This window comes from Phyllobates terribilis, unplaced genomic scaffold (genome assembly GCF_046119375.1).
Source record: "Phyllobates terribilis strain yellow unplaced genomic scaffold, ASM4611937v1 Scaffold_1__5_contigs__length_1240528914, whole genome shotgun sequence".
Taxonomy (NCBI): Eukaryota; Metazoa; Chordata; class Amphibia; order Anura; family Dendrobatidae; genus Phyllobates; species Phyllobates terribilis.
Window position 1 is genome coordinate 564,331,702 of NW_027362761.1, and position 16,299 is coordinate 564,348,000.

Sequence of the window (16,299 nt, forward strand, 5' to 3'; positions counted from 1 at the left end):
TATAACATGTAAAAAATAAAAGAAATCCTTATACTCACCAGCCCCTCCGCTCCTCATCGTCAACCACACGGTCGTCATGAATCTGGGTTCGAACCTTTGAGCCTGTTGCTTTGTGATTGGCTTCTCTGTCTGCCGAGCCATAGCAGATACACCTTTTCAACGGCTGTTTAGTTTCTCTTATCCTTGCTTCAGTCTTTTTGGGTAACAGGTGTTTTCATTTACTCATGTATCTTCTCTATCACCTTTCGGGTGCGGCTTAATATTTTTTTTTTTTCCCTCTGCTCGTATTTCCTGCTGGTGATAGTCACATGTGGATGTCCAGACACACTGCTGTAGTTTAAGCCAGACAGTGAAAGACCAGCTAGGGTTTATCTCTCTGCTGTTTATGTTCTTACCCTGCACCTATCTTCTGTTTCATTTTAGGAAGTAGTCAGCATATTGTCTAACAGTACGTACTTAATGCTTTATTTAGTATTTCTGGGTTGTTTTACTCTTTCTATTTCAGCATACTTTCCCTTCTGTAGGTAGTTTGCACTCTGCTTTGCCCTTCGGTTCTTTAGGAGGAACGTGATGCGCTTGACGGCCTTTCAGGCAGCTTAGGTCCGAGTTGCCATTGTTTAGTCTGTGGTTAGTGCTATCTCAGCTCATGCAGGAACCACTAGAGACTGCGGGGTCAGGATCTGTAGTCTGTACAGGTACCGTCTGGGTCAGATTCGCTTTTTAATGTATTACCTAATTTTTCCGAGTGAGTTGCTACACTATCGTAACACCGGTCCTCATCTCATCTTCTGATTCCCACCACCTACTCTGAAATCTCCAGGCTTCTCTCAGTGAGCTGGGACTTCCGACCCTGAGGATGCCCGGGTGGATCCACAGCTTCATAATGTCAAGATGTGCGCCATGACCTTGTGCACGCATGCTCAAAATCACCCAGATCCTCTCACAGTGAGCCGTGATGTCCGGCTTTTCAGCGAATTTTAGCATGAGTGGCGGGGATCAGAATATGTGACGAGGACCGGACGGGTGATGTTTAGGAGCAGAGGGGCTGGAGAAGTGAGCGGTGAGGGGAGAGTAAGGATTTTTTTTTTTAACTTTTGATAGTCCTTTATGGCTTAGAAAAATGTCGGTCTGCGAGAAAATCAAATTACTAAAGATCCTCATTTTGGCTAAAGAGGATTTTTGTTAAAATCGAGCACAATTAATTTCCACTGGAATATATTCGCTCATCTCTAGCTATAACCGTTTTAAGACAGTGGAAAATTGAGAGGTCAGCCATAGGAGTCTGCCATGGCATTCTTGGAACAGGGATGGGTCAAAGCTGGCCGTGAACCTGCGGCTTGTCAACACCATGAGACATGAGATTAGTTGTATAACAATGTTATTTAGGTAACTGTATAGAATGGTCACTTGGTCACTGTATGTTACTATTATTTCAACACTGTATGGCGCTATATATATTTTTTTTGCAGTATATGATGGTGACAGCACTATATCATTGTTTTATGGAATGAACGCTTATTTGGCTGCTGTGGGGCACTATTATTTGCACTGCATGGTGGTAGGTTTATTTGTAAACTGCATGACTGCGGAACATATACGACGGTGTTTTTTCTAAACCGTTTTTATTTTAGGACCTTTAGGCCTTTGTGGCAAAAAAAGACTTTGTGTGCACATGCCCTTAGGGTATTTTATATCAGTACTTGTAAGCCAAAACCAAGAGTGGGTGAAAAATGCAGAAGTGGCGACTTGTTTCTATTATACTTTTCCTCTGATTGTTCCACTTTTGGTTTTGATTGATTGTGTATTTTTTGTTGGCGTCTAGGAAGCCACGAGCTGGAGCAGATGCAACAGATATTGGACACGATTCCCGTCATTCACAAAGAAGACAAGGAAGAATTGCTGAAAGTTATGCCATCCTTCGTCAACTGCAGCTGGGAAGTCAAAAAGCCACTGAAGAAACTTCTACCTGAAATGAACATGGAAGGTGGGTCCTACCTGGACAAGGTTAGCTACCTGGACAAGGTTAGGTCAGGCTCATCCACCCTTAACGACACAATAGGTGCCAGTGTATGGAGCGGGCTAAGGAGTAAAGCCTACGCCACATATGGCGGACGCCAGCTGTGTTATACAGTGAGTACCTGCCTCTAACAGCAGCGACCAGAGCCTGTGCCAATTGCTGCTATTTAACCCCTTAAATGCCGCTGTTAATCTCCATCAGCGATATTTAAGTGTAAAAAAACAAAAAAAGGAAAAAATACTTTTCAGCTCTCCTGAAGTGTAGTATAGCCCTGGGATCTTTCAATCCAGGTACGAATGCATGGAAGGAAAAAAATCCCATCTGGAGGATGGGTGAGGCACAGGAGCAATAGAAATCCAGCAATCCAAAAAGAAAAAATGTGGAATAGTAAAACTTCTCATTTAATGAGAAACAATTAAAAACATGTTAAAGGGTGATTAGAAAAGGGGGCATAAAAAATTAGAGAAAGGATGACGCGTTTCAAACCAGCATGGTTCTTGCTCAAATCCTCAATATTTAAGTGTCTTGATCGCGGTGGCACACAATTTTGGGTATCCCAAGAGCCTGTTTGACTAGATAATAGACCATAATTTTACTTATATATTGCAATTCTATGCTATAGCAGCAAGCCATCTTACGATCCCAGGTTCCAGTCCTCTAATTGGAGCTAACAAATAAAGAGAAAAAAATCTTGAAAAAATATTTTAAAAAATGTAAATCTCACGCCTTTAAAAATAAAGAAACAAAAAAATTAAATATTTGGTATTGTCGGCATAAATATACAAGCTATCAAAATGTAAAATTGTTTAAAATGTACTGTTAACAATGTAAAGCAAAAAAAAACAAACTCGTAACCCCACAATTGCCATTTTTCAGTTGCTGCACCTGTCCCCCCCAAAAAATGCAATAAAAAGTGAATTTATATAGAGACCCCTGCAAGCTGAGGTGGATTACCCCTTTAAAGTTAAAAAAAAGCCCCATTTATAACGTTACCATATTATGTTAGCTTTGTTTTATTTTTAATCCTTAGCCATCGACTTCTTAGAGAAGATTTTGACTTTTAACCCAATGGACCGTTTGACAGCTGAAGCTGCGCTACAGCATCCATATATGTCCCCATATTCTTGCCCGGAGGATGAGCCGATATCTCTGCACCCCTTCCGCATTGAAGATGAAATTGATGATATTTTACTAATGGAAGCCAGTCAAAGCCAATTATCCAACTGGGACAGGTGAGACTTGGTTCTTCACTATTTACCACTTATTACATGTGCACATTTTGTTCTTTTTCACTAATGTTCAGTTCACTCCTAGAGAAAAAAGGAGGAGCGAGTACCCCAAAAAAGCTGCCTGCAGGTGGGGCGTCTGGTTTGGGTAAAATCCTTACACATGTTGACTGGTTTAAGGGTTGGTCATTGACTTAAAGGCTAGCTACTAGAGATGAGCAAACCAATTTGTAAGACCCTGCTCCAGGGCCCAGGTAAGGCTGGATAGGAGCTGTACAAACCGCCTCCTACCTGCCGGCATCCATGCAAGACTGGCGAATTAAAAGAGGAGCTGGGGATTCCGTCCGGTAGGAAGCTGCTCGCAGAGCTGACGTTCAGTCAGCATGGACCTGGTAGCTGAACCAGGATCCCACGAATCAATTTGCTCATCTCTAGTAGCTCCAGTCATTTCTTCATTGTCATCTTTGGCACCTCTGCAGTTGACTACTGGCCATTGCACGTCATGACGTCACATGAGTGTTAGTGACGTTATGTGTTGCGCGGCTGAGGCATTGAAGATGCCAGACTTGGCCGGACTGAAGAAGAAGCCAGGAATGCACAGTGGGACAGGTGACGGTTGGGTGGGTATCTTTTCTTGTCTGTTCATCATGCTTTGGGTTCTGGAGAGATCACAGAACATAATAATGCACATTTAATTTGCATTGAATTCATTTTGATGTGAATCGATTTTTTTTCCCTGCCGAATTTCAATTTCGGTAGATTCTCTCATCATTGGTAGCTACCTCCGATAGGTGCACTAGTAGAATGGGTTTCCTCCTCTGGGCAAGAGTTAATTGGCATGTTTTGTTTTCTCTATGGAGCATTGCAAATAACACTTCATACTCAACTGGTCTCCTTAAGGGGGTTGCCCAATAAAAACAAATTATCTCCTAAGCATTGAATGGGTGATAACCTGCTGATCAGTTAATGTCCGCGCCAACTGGAAAATGGAGAGATCGGATGCTCAACCGCCACTCATTCTCTATGCAGCTGGCATAAAAAGATATGTACAGAACTTACCAGACCGTAGAGATTCAATGGCAATGTGCACTGCCGCTTCCTTCTTACCGGGATAAAAAAGTTCCTCGTTCTGCCGATCGGTGTGGTTCCAGCGGTCAAACCTCCACTGATCAGCTATGAATAGGTGATAACTTGCTTTCATGGGACAACTCTTTTAAGGAGAGCCATTACCCCAAAAGAAAAATGGCCAATCTAATCGATAATAGAACAGAGAAGATAGTAGGCACCATGGAAATTCTTGATGATCGTCAGTCACGATTGATCAAGTTTATGTCCCAGCGTAATTTGGGATCTCCTCTGTCTACCCAGTTGGATTGATTTGGCCCTCTCTATCATGGTGTGGAAGTGATGAAATCTTCTATGGTGTCTGTCATTTGCTCCAGAGCTTTCCCGATGCAGATGGCCTCGAGCAAATGGCCAACATCTTACCATACTGGCAGATGTTGTTGGTGATTAGCACAATTAAAGAGGTTACCTGGTGAAAAAAGAATATTGCTTGGGCTCAAGTGCTAAGACCCTACCGTGGTCACACATGCCGACTCCTGCTTAGTTAAAACTCTATGAGACTGATCGATGAGTACAAGCCTCAACTAGCTTCTCTCTTGGCACCATAGACTCAGGAGGTAGTGGCACTCCTCCAGAACAGAGGGCTCAGGACCCCATTCTAGTGATCAGGTGGGGACCCCATTGATCATACAGTTATTGCCTATCCCATGCATAGGTGATAAATGTTTGTTGTGGGATTTCCCCTTTAACACCTATGTAAACATATACTACATTTTTAAAGGGTTGTCACTAGTATAGTGTAGCACCCCGAGGGTTCGGTTGCTACAGAGGTATTGCATCTCACCCAGATGTGCGATATCTCACTTCCAGGTAAGGATGGAGTGTGGCTCAGGACCCTAACACCCACATGCACTACACCACATTTCCGGGGGACAGCTCGACGGTGCTCCCATTAGTTATGCAGGCATGAGTGAGCATGTCCCTGGCTGGAGTGGGGGGAGGGAACACCTAGAGAAGGGAACCCGGTAGTGTGTGCGTGGGGGAAGTAGATCCTGGGTGCACTCTGTAAAGGAGTATAAAGGGAGGCACCATCTTGGAAAGAGAGAGTTGAGAGAGGAGAAGACAGGGAGCAGAGCTGCTTTATGGGCTCTGCTCCACAGGCAGGCCCTGTCAGGAGGCCTGAGCCTGGAGGAGGAAGAGGAGCAGACTGGGCTCCAGAAAGGAAAGAGGGGACCCCAGGGGTGTGGACTGGCTGGAAGCCACCACACGCCCGCCGCTACCTGAGTAGGGGGGTCAGGTCAAGAAGATGGGAACCGGATCCCAAATTAGTGGAGGAGAGAAACTACCCTCAACTAAGAACCGGAGGCTGCGACATTACATGTGGAGCAGCCCCTCACCACACCCGCTAGAAAGGCACCACATAGGACCTGGGAAACGCAGGCCAACGTTTGCCCACCAAGAAGGTCCGAGGCAGCTGGACATAAGCGTGGTCACTAGTGGGGTTGAAGACCAGAAACAGGGGACATAAAGGGGGTCCTGCAAAGCACTCCAGAAAGACCTGGGAGTTAACCGAGCCCCTCACCTGGTGAGCACAGCGCGACACAGGCGGCCACCTCTGCAGCGGTGGCCTGGAGCAGTAACCGAGTAACCGTGAGTAAAGACCCTGAACTGCACCACCAAGACTCCGAGTTGTCTTTGTTGCGCTCGTGTACCACCATCACCCCCATCATCTATCCGCGCTGCCCTGAGGCCATACCCCTCCCGTTGGGGGTTATACCACCACGCTGCACATCCTTATACACCTGGCCTCAGTGGACTGTTCTGCAGCGGCGTCTTCAAAGCCGCACTCAACGGGTGGCGTAGTCGATCACAGAAACAACATCCACCATCTACTGCTAATAGACTGCCACTTAGTCTGACTCCCTGGGCACGGACCGGGTCACCGCCACGAGACTACTACCCCCATCTGATCCGGCTCCGGGTAGGCTCCCGCGTGCGCAACGCTGCGCGACTCAGGCCCAGGGGCGCGTCAATAGCAGGGGCAATAGAGAAAGGGACCATAAGCTAAGGAAAACCAGAGCTGAAAGCAGCAATATCAAGCAAAAATGTCCTCTTTCTAGATTACCTTCAGCATAAATTAAATGAGGTCTTCAATTTGGATAATCAATAGTTGCATGAGGAGTATTGATGAGGGTATCTCCTTCTGGGACCCCCATCAATCAGCAGGGAAACCTGGTTGCAAGTGTTCAATTTTCCTGCAGCGCCACCACAGGAGAAATGAAGCATTACATAGTGTCCATTCATATCAATGTGTTATCTGTGTAGGCCCTCCAGAGAAAGAGACACTCTTTATAGCCAGTCTCCAATTTGGCCAGAACTGCCAGTATCAGGCGTTGTAGGTCACATTCTTTGATTAGGAGGATGGTAACACCCAGTTGTCAATTTATTCATACACTTTCAGGAGGAATAAGAGGGGAGCTGAACAGCATTTTAAGAAAACATCATTCAGAATTGTTGTTTCATGGGGAACATTAATATTTACTTGTCTAGCTATGTCAGGGGGATGCGACAGGTCTTCTTTTTAAAAGAATAAAGTTTTGTCCTTAAATGAAAAAAAAAAATGTAGATGTAACTAGAAGAGGTGTTTTTTTATTAATAGTAGATTTTCTTATAGGTATCAAGTGAGTTTATCCTCGGACATGGACTGGAGACAAGATCAGAGCCTCGGCATGAGTGATGTCCAACGAGATCCCCGTGCGGGGTCCGGATCACAAGCAGAAGAAGCTCAGGTTGACCCTCGAAAATACTCTCAAAGTAGCTCAGAAAGGTTCCTAGAACAGTCCCATTCCTCCATGGACCGGGTTTTTGAGGGCGACTGTGGCAGGTCATGTGAGTATAAAGTGGGGTCTCCTTCCTATCTGGATAAATTATTATGGAGAGACAATAAACCACATCACTATTCAGAACCTAAACTCATTTTAGATCTTTCCACCTGGAAAAACAATACAATCCAACCCACGGGCGACCTTGTACGGGAAGAAGAGCCATCTAACCTCTTTTTGGAAATTGCTCAGTGGGTCAAGAGCACCCAGGCAGGACTTGAATGTCCAGCGAGTCCTGTTTCCGAGACACAGGAGGACCTTCAACAAAGTCAACCATGTCCTGCTCATCACATGCCTAACGAAATCTCCAAGGATACTGAATCTTCTTTCGATCTGGATGTTTTTATTACCAGGGCATTAAAGCTGTGTACCAGCCAGGAAGAAATGCCAGACAACAAACTCAATGATATCAACGGGGCTTGTATTTCTGAACATCCTAACGATATAGCTCAGAAGGAAGTATTTCAGAAGGACAGGTGGTAGGATGAGTGATGAATGATGACAAAAAATTGTACTGAGCACATTTTTTTTTTTAAATCCAAGATTTGGCATCTCGCATCAATAATATGGTGCAGTCGCCTAAAGCATCTCAGATAGCCTTCAAGAATGAAGGCTAACAGTTTTTTCTGTATGGCTGATATAACCTCATTACATAGCAAAACTTTTAATGCCTTTTATTTTAAAGGCTCGCAACAAACAATGCTCAATATTTGATGCCTTATAATTAGAGTTGAGCAAAAAGATTTGTAGGACCACAATCCAGCAGCCACATCAAGTCTTGTGAATCTTCCCCTTCCTGCTGGTGTGTCCCTCCACAATGATGGCCATCACACTAGGTCTACTAATCAGAAGACTTATTACCTGTTATATCTTCTCATGTAGGTACCATACACATGATCAGTTTTTAAATACATCAGATAGGGACTGCTCTGATCTGGGTTACCTTGACGTTGGTAGAGCGGCTTAGTATACATTTTTTGCAAAAAACTTGTCAACTAAATACCCTACTAATCAGAAGAGGCATCGGGGATGCCAGCAGGTAGGAAGAGGTTCACAGAGCTCTGGTCTGGTAACTATGGATTATCGACGTCACTGGCATTCCAGAACCTTGCGAACCTCCTCCTTTCTGCCAGCACATCAGTCCACAATGTTGGCATCACGTTAGGTCTACTAATCAGAAGAGTTATCAGGGACACCAGCAGGTAGGTGGAGGTTCACAGAGCGTTGGTCTGGCAGACCACAGACTATTGACATGGCACGTCACTTTACAATGATAGCATCATGCTGTCATTAATCATGATAGCATCATGCTGTCATAATCAGAACGCATCGGGGATGCTAGCAGGTAGGGAGAGGTTTGCAGAGCTCTGAAATCTGGCAGGCCACAGACTATCGATGTTCCTGTGGGACCAGAGGATTGCAAACCTCCTAATCAGTAGAGTCACCTGGAACGCTGGCAGATAGGAGGAGTTTGCAGAGCTGTGGTCCGGCGGCGACGGACTATCGACATGGCTGCCGGACCAGAGCCTTGTGAACCTCCTCCTCCCTGTCAGCACGTCACTCCACAATGATGGCGTCATGCTGGGTCTACTAATTAGAAGAGGCACTGGGTATGCCGGCATGTAGAAGGAGGTTCACAAAACTCTAGTCTGGCAAGCCATGGACTATCAACGTGGCTGCCAGACCAGAGCTTTGTGAACCTCCTCCTTTCTTCCAGCGCTTTACACCACAATGATGGCATCACGCTGGGTCTATTAATCAGTAGGGTTACCGGGGATGCTGGTAGGTAAGAGGAGGTTCACAGAGCTTTGGTCCAGTGACCACAGACTGGCAACGTGGCTGCCGTACCAGATCCTTGTGAACCTCTTCCTTTCTTCCAGAATAGTCACTCCACAATAATGCTGTCTCGCTGGGTCTACTAACCAGAAGGCTTACCGGGGATTCTGGCAGTTAGGGGGAGGTTCGCGGTGCTCTGGTCCGGTGGCCATGGACTATCAGCGTGGGGGCTGGACCAGAGTCTTTTGAACTTCCTCCTTCCTGCCAGCAATCAATGATGGCAACACACTAGGTCTACTATTCATGAGAGGTGCCAGGAAGTAGGAGGTTTGCAGAGCTCTGGTCCGGTGGTCACAGGCTACCTATTTGGCTATGGGAACTCCAAATCTTTTTGCTCAACTGTACTTACAATAATACTTGATGAAAGCAGATTGAATTTATTAATTTTTTTGATCAAAAGTTTCCTTAAATTACATTAACTTGCATTGTCCTTGGGCTCCTAGCTATCCTTTGTCATAATTTTGCCTACTAATATTTAACTTTAAGAAAAAAAAAATAGAATATATTACCATAAATTACCATTTTTAGGGGCAATTTTATGATTTACAAAAAGATGTTGATTCATTTTTATCAAAAATGTAATCTAAACCTAAATTTAATTAAATGAATTGAGAAAAACAAATACTAAAAATTCTCTAAACAATAAAATATACTAGATCATGTGGATTGTATATTTGTAGATTGGAAAAAATATAATACTAAATTTGAATAATTTGTCAACACAGAGAATATATTTTACAGATCTCAGGATCTAAATATATATTACATAATATTTCAAAAATTATTTCTAAGCTTTCTGTTGTTACACATTAACAGGGTACAGTTTTGTCTTTTTTTTCCATAAAGTTTGGATTTTATAATATTATTTTTTTATATATATATATTTAAAGGGGTATTCCGGTTTTAGCAAACAAAGGTGATTTAGTGTGTACTGAAAAGTTATACAGTTTTCTGATTTACTTTCTGTATCAATTTTATTAGGATTTTCTGCTTGCTGTCATTGAATAGAAAAGTTAATAGTTTACTTAGAGAGGAGCGATTCTGCCAAAATTTTTATTTGGGCAGACTCGCTCAAATTTGGTTGTAAAATTTGGATGGAAAGTGCCCCGATTACCAGAAAAAAGCCAAAGCATAATAAACAAATGGGCCGGGAAGGGGTTAAAACCCCACTAAAATATCATACTCACCTCGCCTCTACCACTGTAGCTTCCTTGTTAGCTTATATAAATCCAGCAAGATGGTGTCCGACTGGTTAAGATTTTGCTGGATTCTCCCGAATGGAATCCCAAAAAATTCAGATTTTCTAGAATTTGCAAATGTTCGGATATTCTAAATGATTTTGATTAGTTTAGAATAGATTCATTCATTGTTAACGTCAATGGATTCAAATTTGTCCTGTTAGGCCACGACCCTACTATCAATATTTGTCAAGTATTCTGTCACAGGTGTGTCAGGTTTGACAGTCATATGGGGTCCAGCTGTAGAAGGTTGCTGCATTTGGCCTTGCAAACATCTTCATGATCCCTCTCCCTTTAGGACTCAGCGGTGATCCTCACCTTGCTTGGGGATTTTACATTTAGGACCCTCACCTTGTGCTGCTTATTAGCACGCCCTTGCTGTATCCTTAAATACACTCAGTTTCTCCAGAGAGTTGCTGGTGATAGCGTGTTTCTTATCTATTCAGACCTGGAATTCTAGTAGTCGGTTAGAATTTTCTTGGGAGTTCCTTCGTGGATTGTTGACTTGTGCGCTCAGGTGTCATCTTGAAGCTAAGTGTATTCCCTTGTTTGTGTACCTTGTGTGTACTTTAGTTTGCAGTGGAGCTGACTAGTGCTCACCCTTCCCCCTCCCTACCTAGGGCCTAGCTTTAGGGTTCACTGGTGGACACAGACAGAAAAGGGCCCCTGTACAAGAACAATATATGGGCCCTTTTGTAGCCCAAGAGCTCCTTAAAATGCAAAATTGCACCTGCTTTGGCGGTAGAAATGGGCCCCCTTACCTCTTGGGCCCCTGTGCAGCCGCACAGGTTGCACCAATGATATGTCCGCCCCTGTTAGGGTTAGCTAGGGCCAGGTTTCCTGCACAGCAATAGGTGCAGAACCTATATAGGGTCCATAGAGGAGACAGGTTTTGTCGTTTGAGCTATTTAAGGGTCTCCACTCCCCCTTTCCCTACTTGTAGGGCACCCTTCCCTTTTCCTGCCATTATTCGCTGGGTTCTCCCCATACCCAATGTGACATATTCGGTCAGTATTTTTTCTCAGGAGTGGGAGCCAAAACCAGGAGTGGGTGATAAATGCAGAATTGGTGACTTGTTTCTATTATACCTTTTCTCTGATTGTTCGTCACCTGGTTTTGGCTCCCACTCCTGACAAAAAAATGCTGACCGAATACTGACCAAATACTGATAGTGGGGCCGTGGCCTAAATGTGATGATCACACAGTTGCGTGGTTTGTTATATGACCAAGCCAGGGCAGATTTTTATCCACTGGTAGTAATCAATGAAGGATCCTAATGAATGACAGCAAGCAGACATCTTGAAACATTTGAACAATGGATACATAAAGTATGTTGGAAAATTCAAAAATCATACAAAGAATAATTTTTATTGCTAATAATAAGTGACTGGACATGGCTGTAATATGCGCCTTAAAAATGATTTGTTACTTGCTATAAATATTGTATTTTTCTACTTGGTGTAAATGACGCTTTTCTCCTGAATCTGGCGCTATTTTTCTTTTGTTCCTGCACCTCTCCATTCCTGAGATATGGCCCTTTCTTCCCTGTACTTAAACCTAGTCTTGTTAGCTAAGTGGGTGTGGTCTCCATGAATACTCCCACACAGAAGAGCTGAGGACCACACCCACTTAGGTAAAAGACTAGATTTATATACAGGGAAGAGGAGACCATATCTCAAGAATGAAGAGGTGCATGAACGAAAGAAAAACAACGCCGGATTCAGGAGAACAACGGCATTTATATCATGTAAAAAAATGTACATGTTTATGGCAAGTGAGAGCTCCCCTTTAATAGTCAATGAACCAAATATATGTGTATATAGAACTCTACGAAGAACTGAATTGGATCCATAGGTCTCAGTGTTGTGGCCATAATACAGACCCTAAAATGGGGCCCACATTACAACCATGTAACATCGCCCTGAATCCTATTTTTGGAAGGATTTTCAGATTTTTTCTGCCTTACTAAAAGTAAGTGTTATCAGTTTGATTTACTGAGTCCATTCAAACAATCGATGAAGAGTCTAAAAACCGAACATGATGGATTTTCTGGTTTTGTAAATATTCTGCTGCTTTTTACTGATTTCAATACAGTTTTGCTGAATTTTGAAATAAGGTTTTGGATAACTGTAATAAAATATGAAATAAACAGCTTGAATAACTGTGCTATTTTGGCAAAAGTTTATTTTTTGTTTAAGGAAAAACTCAATTCTGTTCAAAAATAGTAAAAAAATATTTTTTATTGAAAAATATTTTAGATGTATGGAATATAAATGGTCGCCTTATTAACAGACTGCTTGACCTCATTTGATAGACAATCTGCAAACCACTTTATTTAACCCCTTTGTGTCCTGGAGGTTTTCTGTTTTTGCACCACTTTCACTTTTTCCTCTCCTTCTTCCAAAAACAATAGCTTTTTTTTATTTTTGGTCATCATATCTGCACGACGACTTTATTTTTTATGTTTATCTTTGGGATGAATTGTAGCTTGGAATGACGCCATTCATTTTACCATATAATGTACTGGAAAACAAAAAACAAAATTCCAAATGGTGATAAAAAAAAAGTATTTTCAACATTTTGCTTGGGTTTTAGTTTTTACGGCGTTTATTGTACAGTAAAAATGACCGATAATAACGTGATTCTCCAGGTGATACCAAACTTAAAAATGTAAAACTTTGTAAAAATAAATTTTAGTTTGTGTTGCCATTTTTTCAGATCTGTAACCTTTTTATTTTTCAATGACGGAGCTGTATAAGGGCTTGTTTTTTTGCGTGCTGTAAAATTTTGGGGTACATGTACGATACTTTGATCGCTTTTTATTGCGTTGTTTGGCAAGAGGAATAGCAACGGAAAAAAAGGCAATTCTAGAATTTCGAGTCTTTCTCGCATTTACCATACGTGTTGAATCAACTTTTTGTGAACACGACAAAACCAAATTTTTTAAAAAATTCTTTTATATTTGAACTTGGAAAAGAGGAGTGAGTTCAACTTTTTATTTTTTGAAACATTTCTTTTCTTCAGTTTTCACTTTATTTTTTAATAAATTAATTTGCGATCATTAGATTGCTTTCCAATAACAATAAATCGGTATTGTGGTATATAAAACTAACGTTTTCCTGTCTTTATGGGAGTACAAAGATGGTGGTGATGGGAGCTTTCCCAGAAGTAGATATTACTTATATATCTACAGAATAAACTTTTTTTGCTTGTCTCCCAATGGAAAAAAAATGACATTAAAATACACTGATGAGATCACAGACAGAATCACATGTCTTTCGATACTTTACGGGTGTTATCTGCCTGCGTTCGCGCACGTGACGGTTTGTCCAATATATTACGGGTCATTGATGTATATTACCACTTCATACAATGTGCGTCACCTGTTTGCTTGCCTGTTGCCTGTCTCATTTGTGTTAGCTCTGTGATTAACGTGCGAGATAAATCTGTGCACGCAAACACAATCTGACGTAAAACCCAATAACTTAAAGAAAAATCCATAATATAGAGAAGTATATTCACAGTGGATACGTCCGTAGTAGAGAACACGTGCAGCTTCAAATAAAGGTAACCAGAAAAAATAATTTTTAAATACAGTGGTGCTTGAAAGTTTGTGAACCTTTCAGAAATTTCCATCTCTGCATAAATTTGACCTAAAACTACATCAGATTTTCACACAAGTCCTAAAAGTAGGTAAAGAACCAAATCAAACAAATGAGTTGAAATATTAAAATATTTATTATTGAGCAAAATGATCCAATATCATATGCCTGTGTGTGACAAAAGTATGTGAACCTTTGGGACTTGCAGATAATTGGAAGGTGAAGTTAGAATCTGGTGTTTTCGATCAATGAGATGACAATCAGGTGTGAGTGGGCGACCTGTTGTATTCAAAGAACTGGGATCTATCAAAGTCTGATTTTTACAACCCATATGAATTATAAAATGATCTAGATAAGGGAACTGAAGGTAAACTAATCAAATTTGCAAACTATGCAAAGCTAGGAGGGATAGCTAACACTAGAGAAGACTGAGAAAGGATTCAGAAGGATCTAGATAAGCTTGAACAATGGGCAGCGACTAATAGAAAGGTATTTAACAGGGAGAAATGCAAGATTCTACATCTTGGCAAGAAAAGGGAAAATGACATCTACAGAAAGAGAGGAACAGAACTAAGCAACAGCATGTGAGAAAAAGACTTGGGTATACTAATAGACCACAGACTGCACATGAGTCAACAGTGTGATGGAGCAGCAAAAAAGGCAAACAGTTCTGGGATGTATTAAGAGAAGCATAGAGTCTAGATCACTGGAAGTAATTATCCACCTCTACTCCTCCTTGGTCAGACCTTATCTGAAATACTGTGTCCAGTTCTGGGCACCACATTTTAAAGAAGACATTGAAAAACTGGAGCAAGTTCAGAGAAGAGCTATCAGGATAGTGAGCGGACTACAAACTATGAAACACACAAGCACACAGTAAAACAAACGTATAAAAATACTCTGTTGTAAAAAAGTAACAGTAAACAGCAAGTGCTAGTAAAAAGGTGATAAAAACTAATATGGACTACAAACTATGTCCTACGAGGAACAGTTAAAGGATCTGAGAATGTTTAGCTTGCAAAAAAGAAGGCTAAGAGGAGACTTATTGCTGTCTACATATATCTGAAGGGCTGTCACAGTGTAGAGGGATCATCCTTATTCTCATTTGTACATGGAAACATGAGATACAATGGGAAGAAACTGAAAGGGAGAAGATACAGATTAGATATTAGAAAAAACTTTTTGACAGTGAGGGTGATCAATGAGTGGAACAGGCGGCCACGAGAGGTGGTGAGTTCCCCTTCAATGGAAGTCTTCAAACAGAGGCTGGACAGACATCTGCCTGAGATGGTTTAGTGAATTCTGCATTGAGCAGGGGGTTGGACACGATGACCCTGGAGATCTCTTCCAACTCTATGACATTCTAGGATTCTATGATTTCCCTTCAATATGCGGCTTATTACATTTTCATAGTTTCAGATTTTTATCATAGTGATATGCTCTGCCTGATGACTTGGATACTTGTACAGCCGGTGTGATCTGGCCTCCTTGAAGACTTGGATGCTTTCCTCCTACTTCACACTACATTCTGGTTCTTACAACTTCCTTCTCCTCCCTGCTGTTATCTCTAAAAATAAGAGAAGATAGAGAGAGCATGCACAGGCAGGAGTAGTGTGCAATCAGTTCTATGTCAGAAATAGCAGCACAACCAGCTATGTACCAGGAGTTACACAGACTCTACTGCACAATTATAGGAAATTTGTACTGAACACTATTTAAAAAGTTGCTTCATTTTGAAATTAGTAAACAAATAATATAAAGTATAAATATGTCCATACCCTTTAGGTCCAATACCAGCTTATGAATTCAGTAAGTCCCCCTAGTGAGGGACGCGGGCAAAAGAAATGTAATAAATTAGCTTTCAGTGAATGAAAAGCATATCAGGCTAAGAGGGCTTGGGTGGAGAGTGGACAACCCCTTTAAATAAATGTATTAATATAATAATTACAATACAATGTGATACAATAATTGAGTATATTTAGAAGGGTGCAAATACTTTTTCCCAGCACTATTCTCGGGTCCAGCACAGGAGGACCAGCAGAGATCAGGTCTAGTCCTCTCGTATGATGTACAATATTAAAGTCTTAACACAGTCTCCCTTTTGTCTTCAGTAATCTGCAGATTACATCCCCGCAGCTCGTCGCCGAATACATTATTGATGATCTTGTTATTGCAACATGGAACAGAAATTTCTTCAAGGCAGAAAATCTGCAATAAAGCAACTTGCACAAAACCGAAATAATGAAGCCTCAGCTGGGGAAATACATATAACTAGATGAAAGACTATAGAAAGGGATCAAGAGGCTCTATCTATGTCATCCATCCACTCAGTGATTCTGAGATTGCTTTTTTGTGACACACTGTACTTTATGTTATTGGTAAATTTAGATCAATTTTTTTTTGCGTTTAATTGTGAAAATATAGGAATTTTGA

General features: G+C 41.7%; 1 protein-coding gene across 4 annotated transcripts in view; it reads left to right on the forward strand.

Moving 5' to 3' along the window:
* Positions 1 to 11,917, forward strand: part of MAPK4 (mitogen-activated protein kinase 4) — a 147,276-nt gene extending 135,359 nt beyond the window's left edge. For all 4 annotated transcript variants that reach the window (XM_073680673.1, XM_073680669.1, XM_073680677.1 and 1 more), the window contains 3 exons: positions 1,823 to 1,984; positions 3,048 to 3,249; positions 6,983 to 11,917. In XM_073680673.1, the coding sequence (XP_073536774.1) occupies positions 1,823 to 1,984; positions 3,048 to 3,249; positions 6,983 to 7,673 (1,055 nt within the window). In that variant the 3' untranslated portion in view covers positions 7,674 to 11,917. The remainder of the gene's footprint in view (positions 1 to 1,822; positions 1,985 to 3,047; positions 3,250 to 6,982) is intronic.
* Positions 11,918 to 16,299: the final 4,382 nt, after the last annotated feature.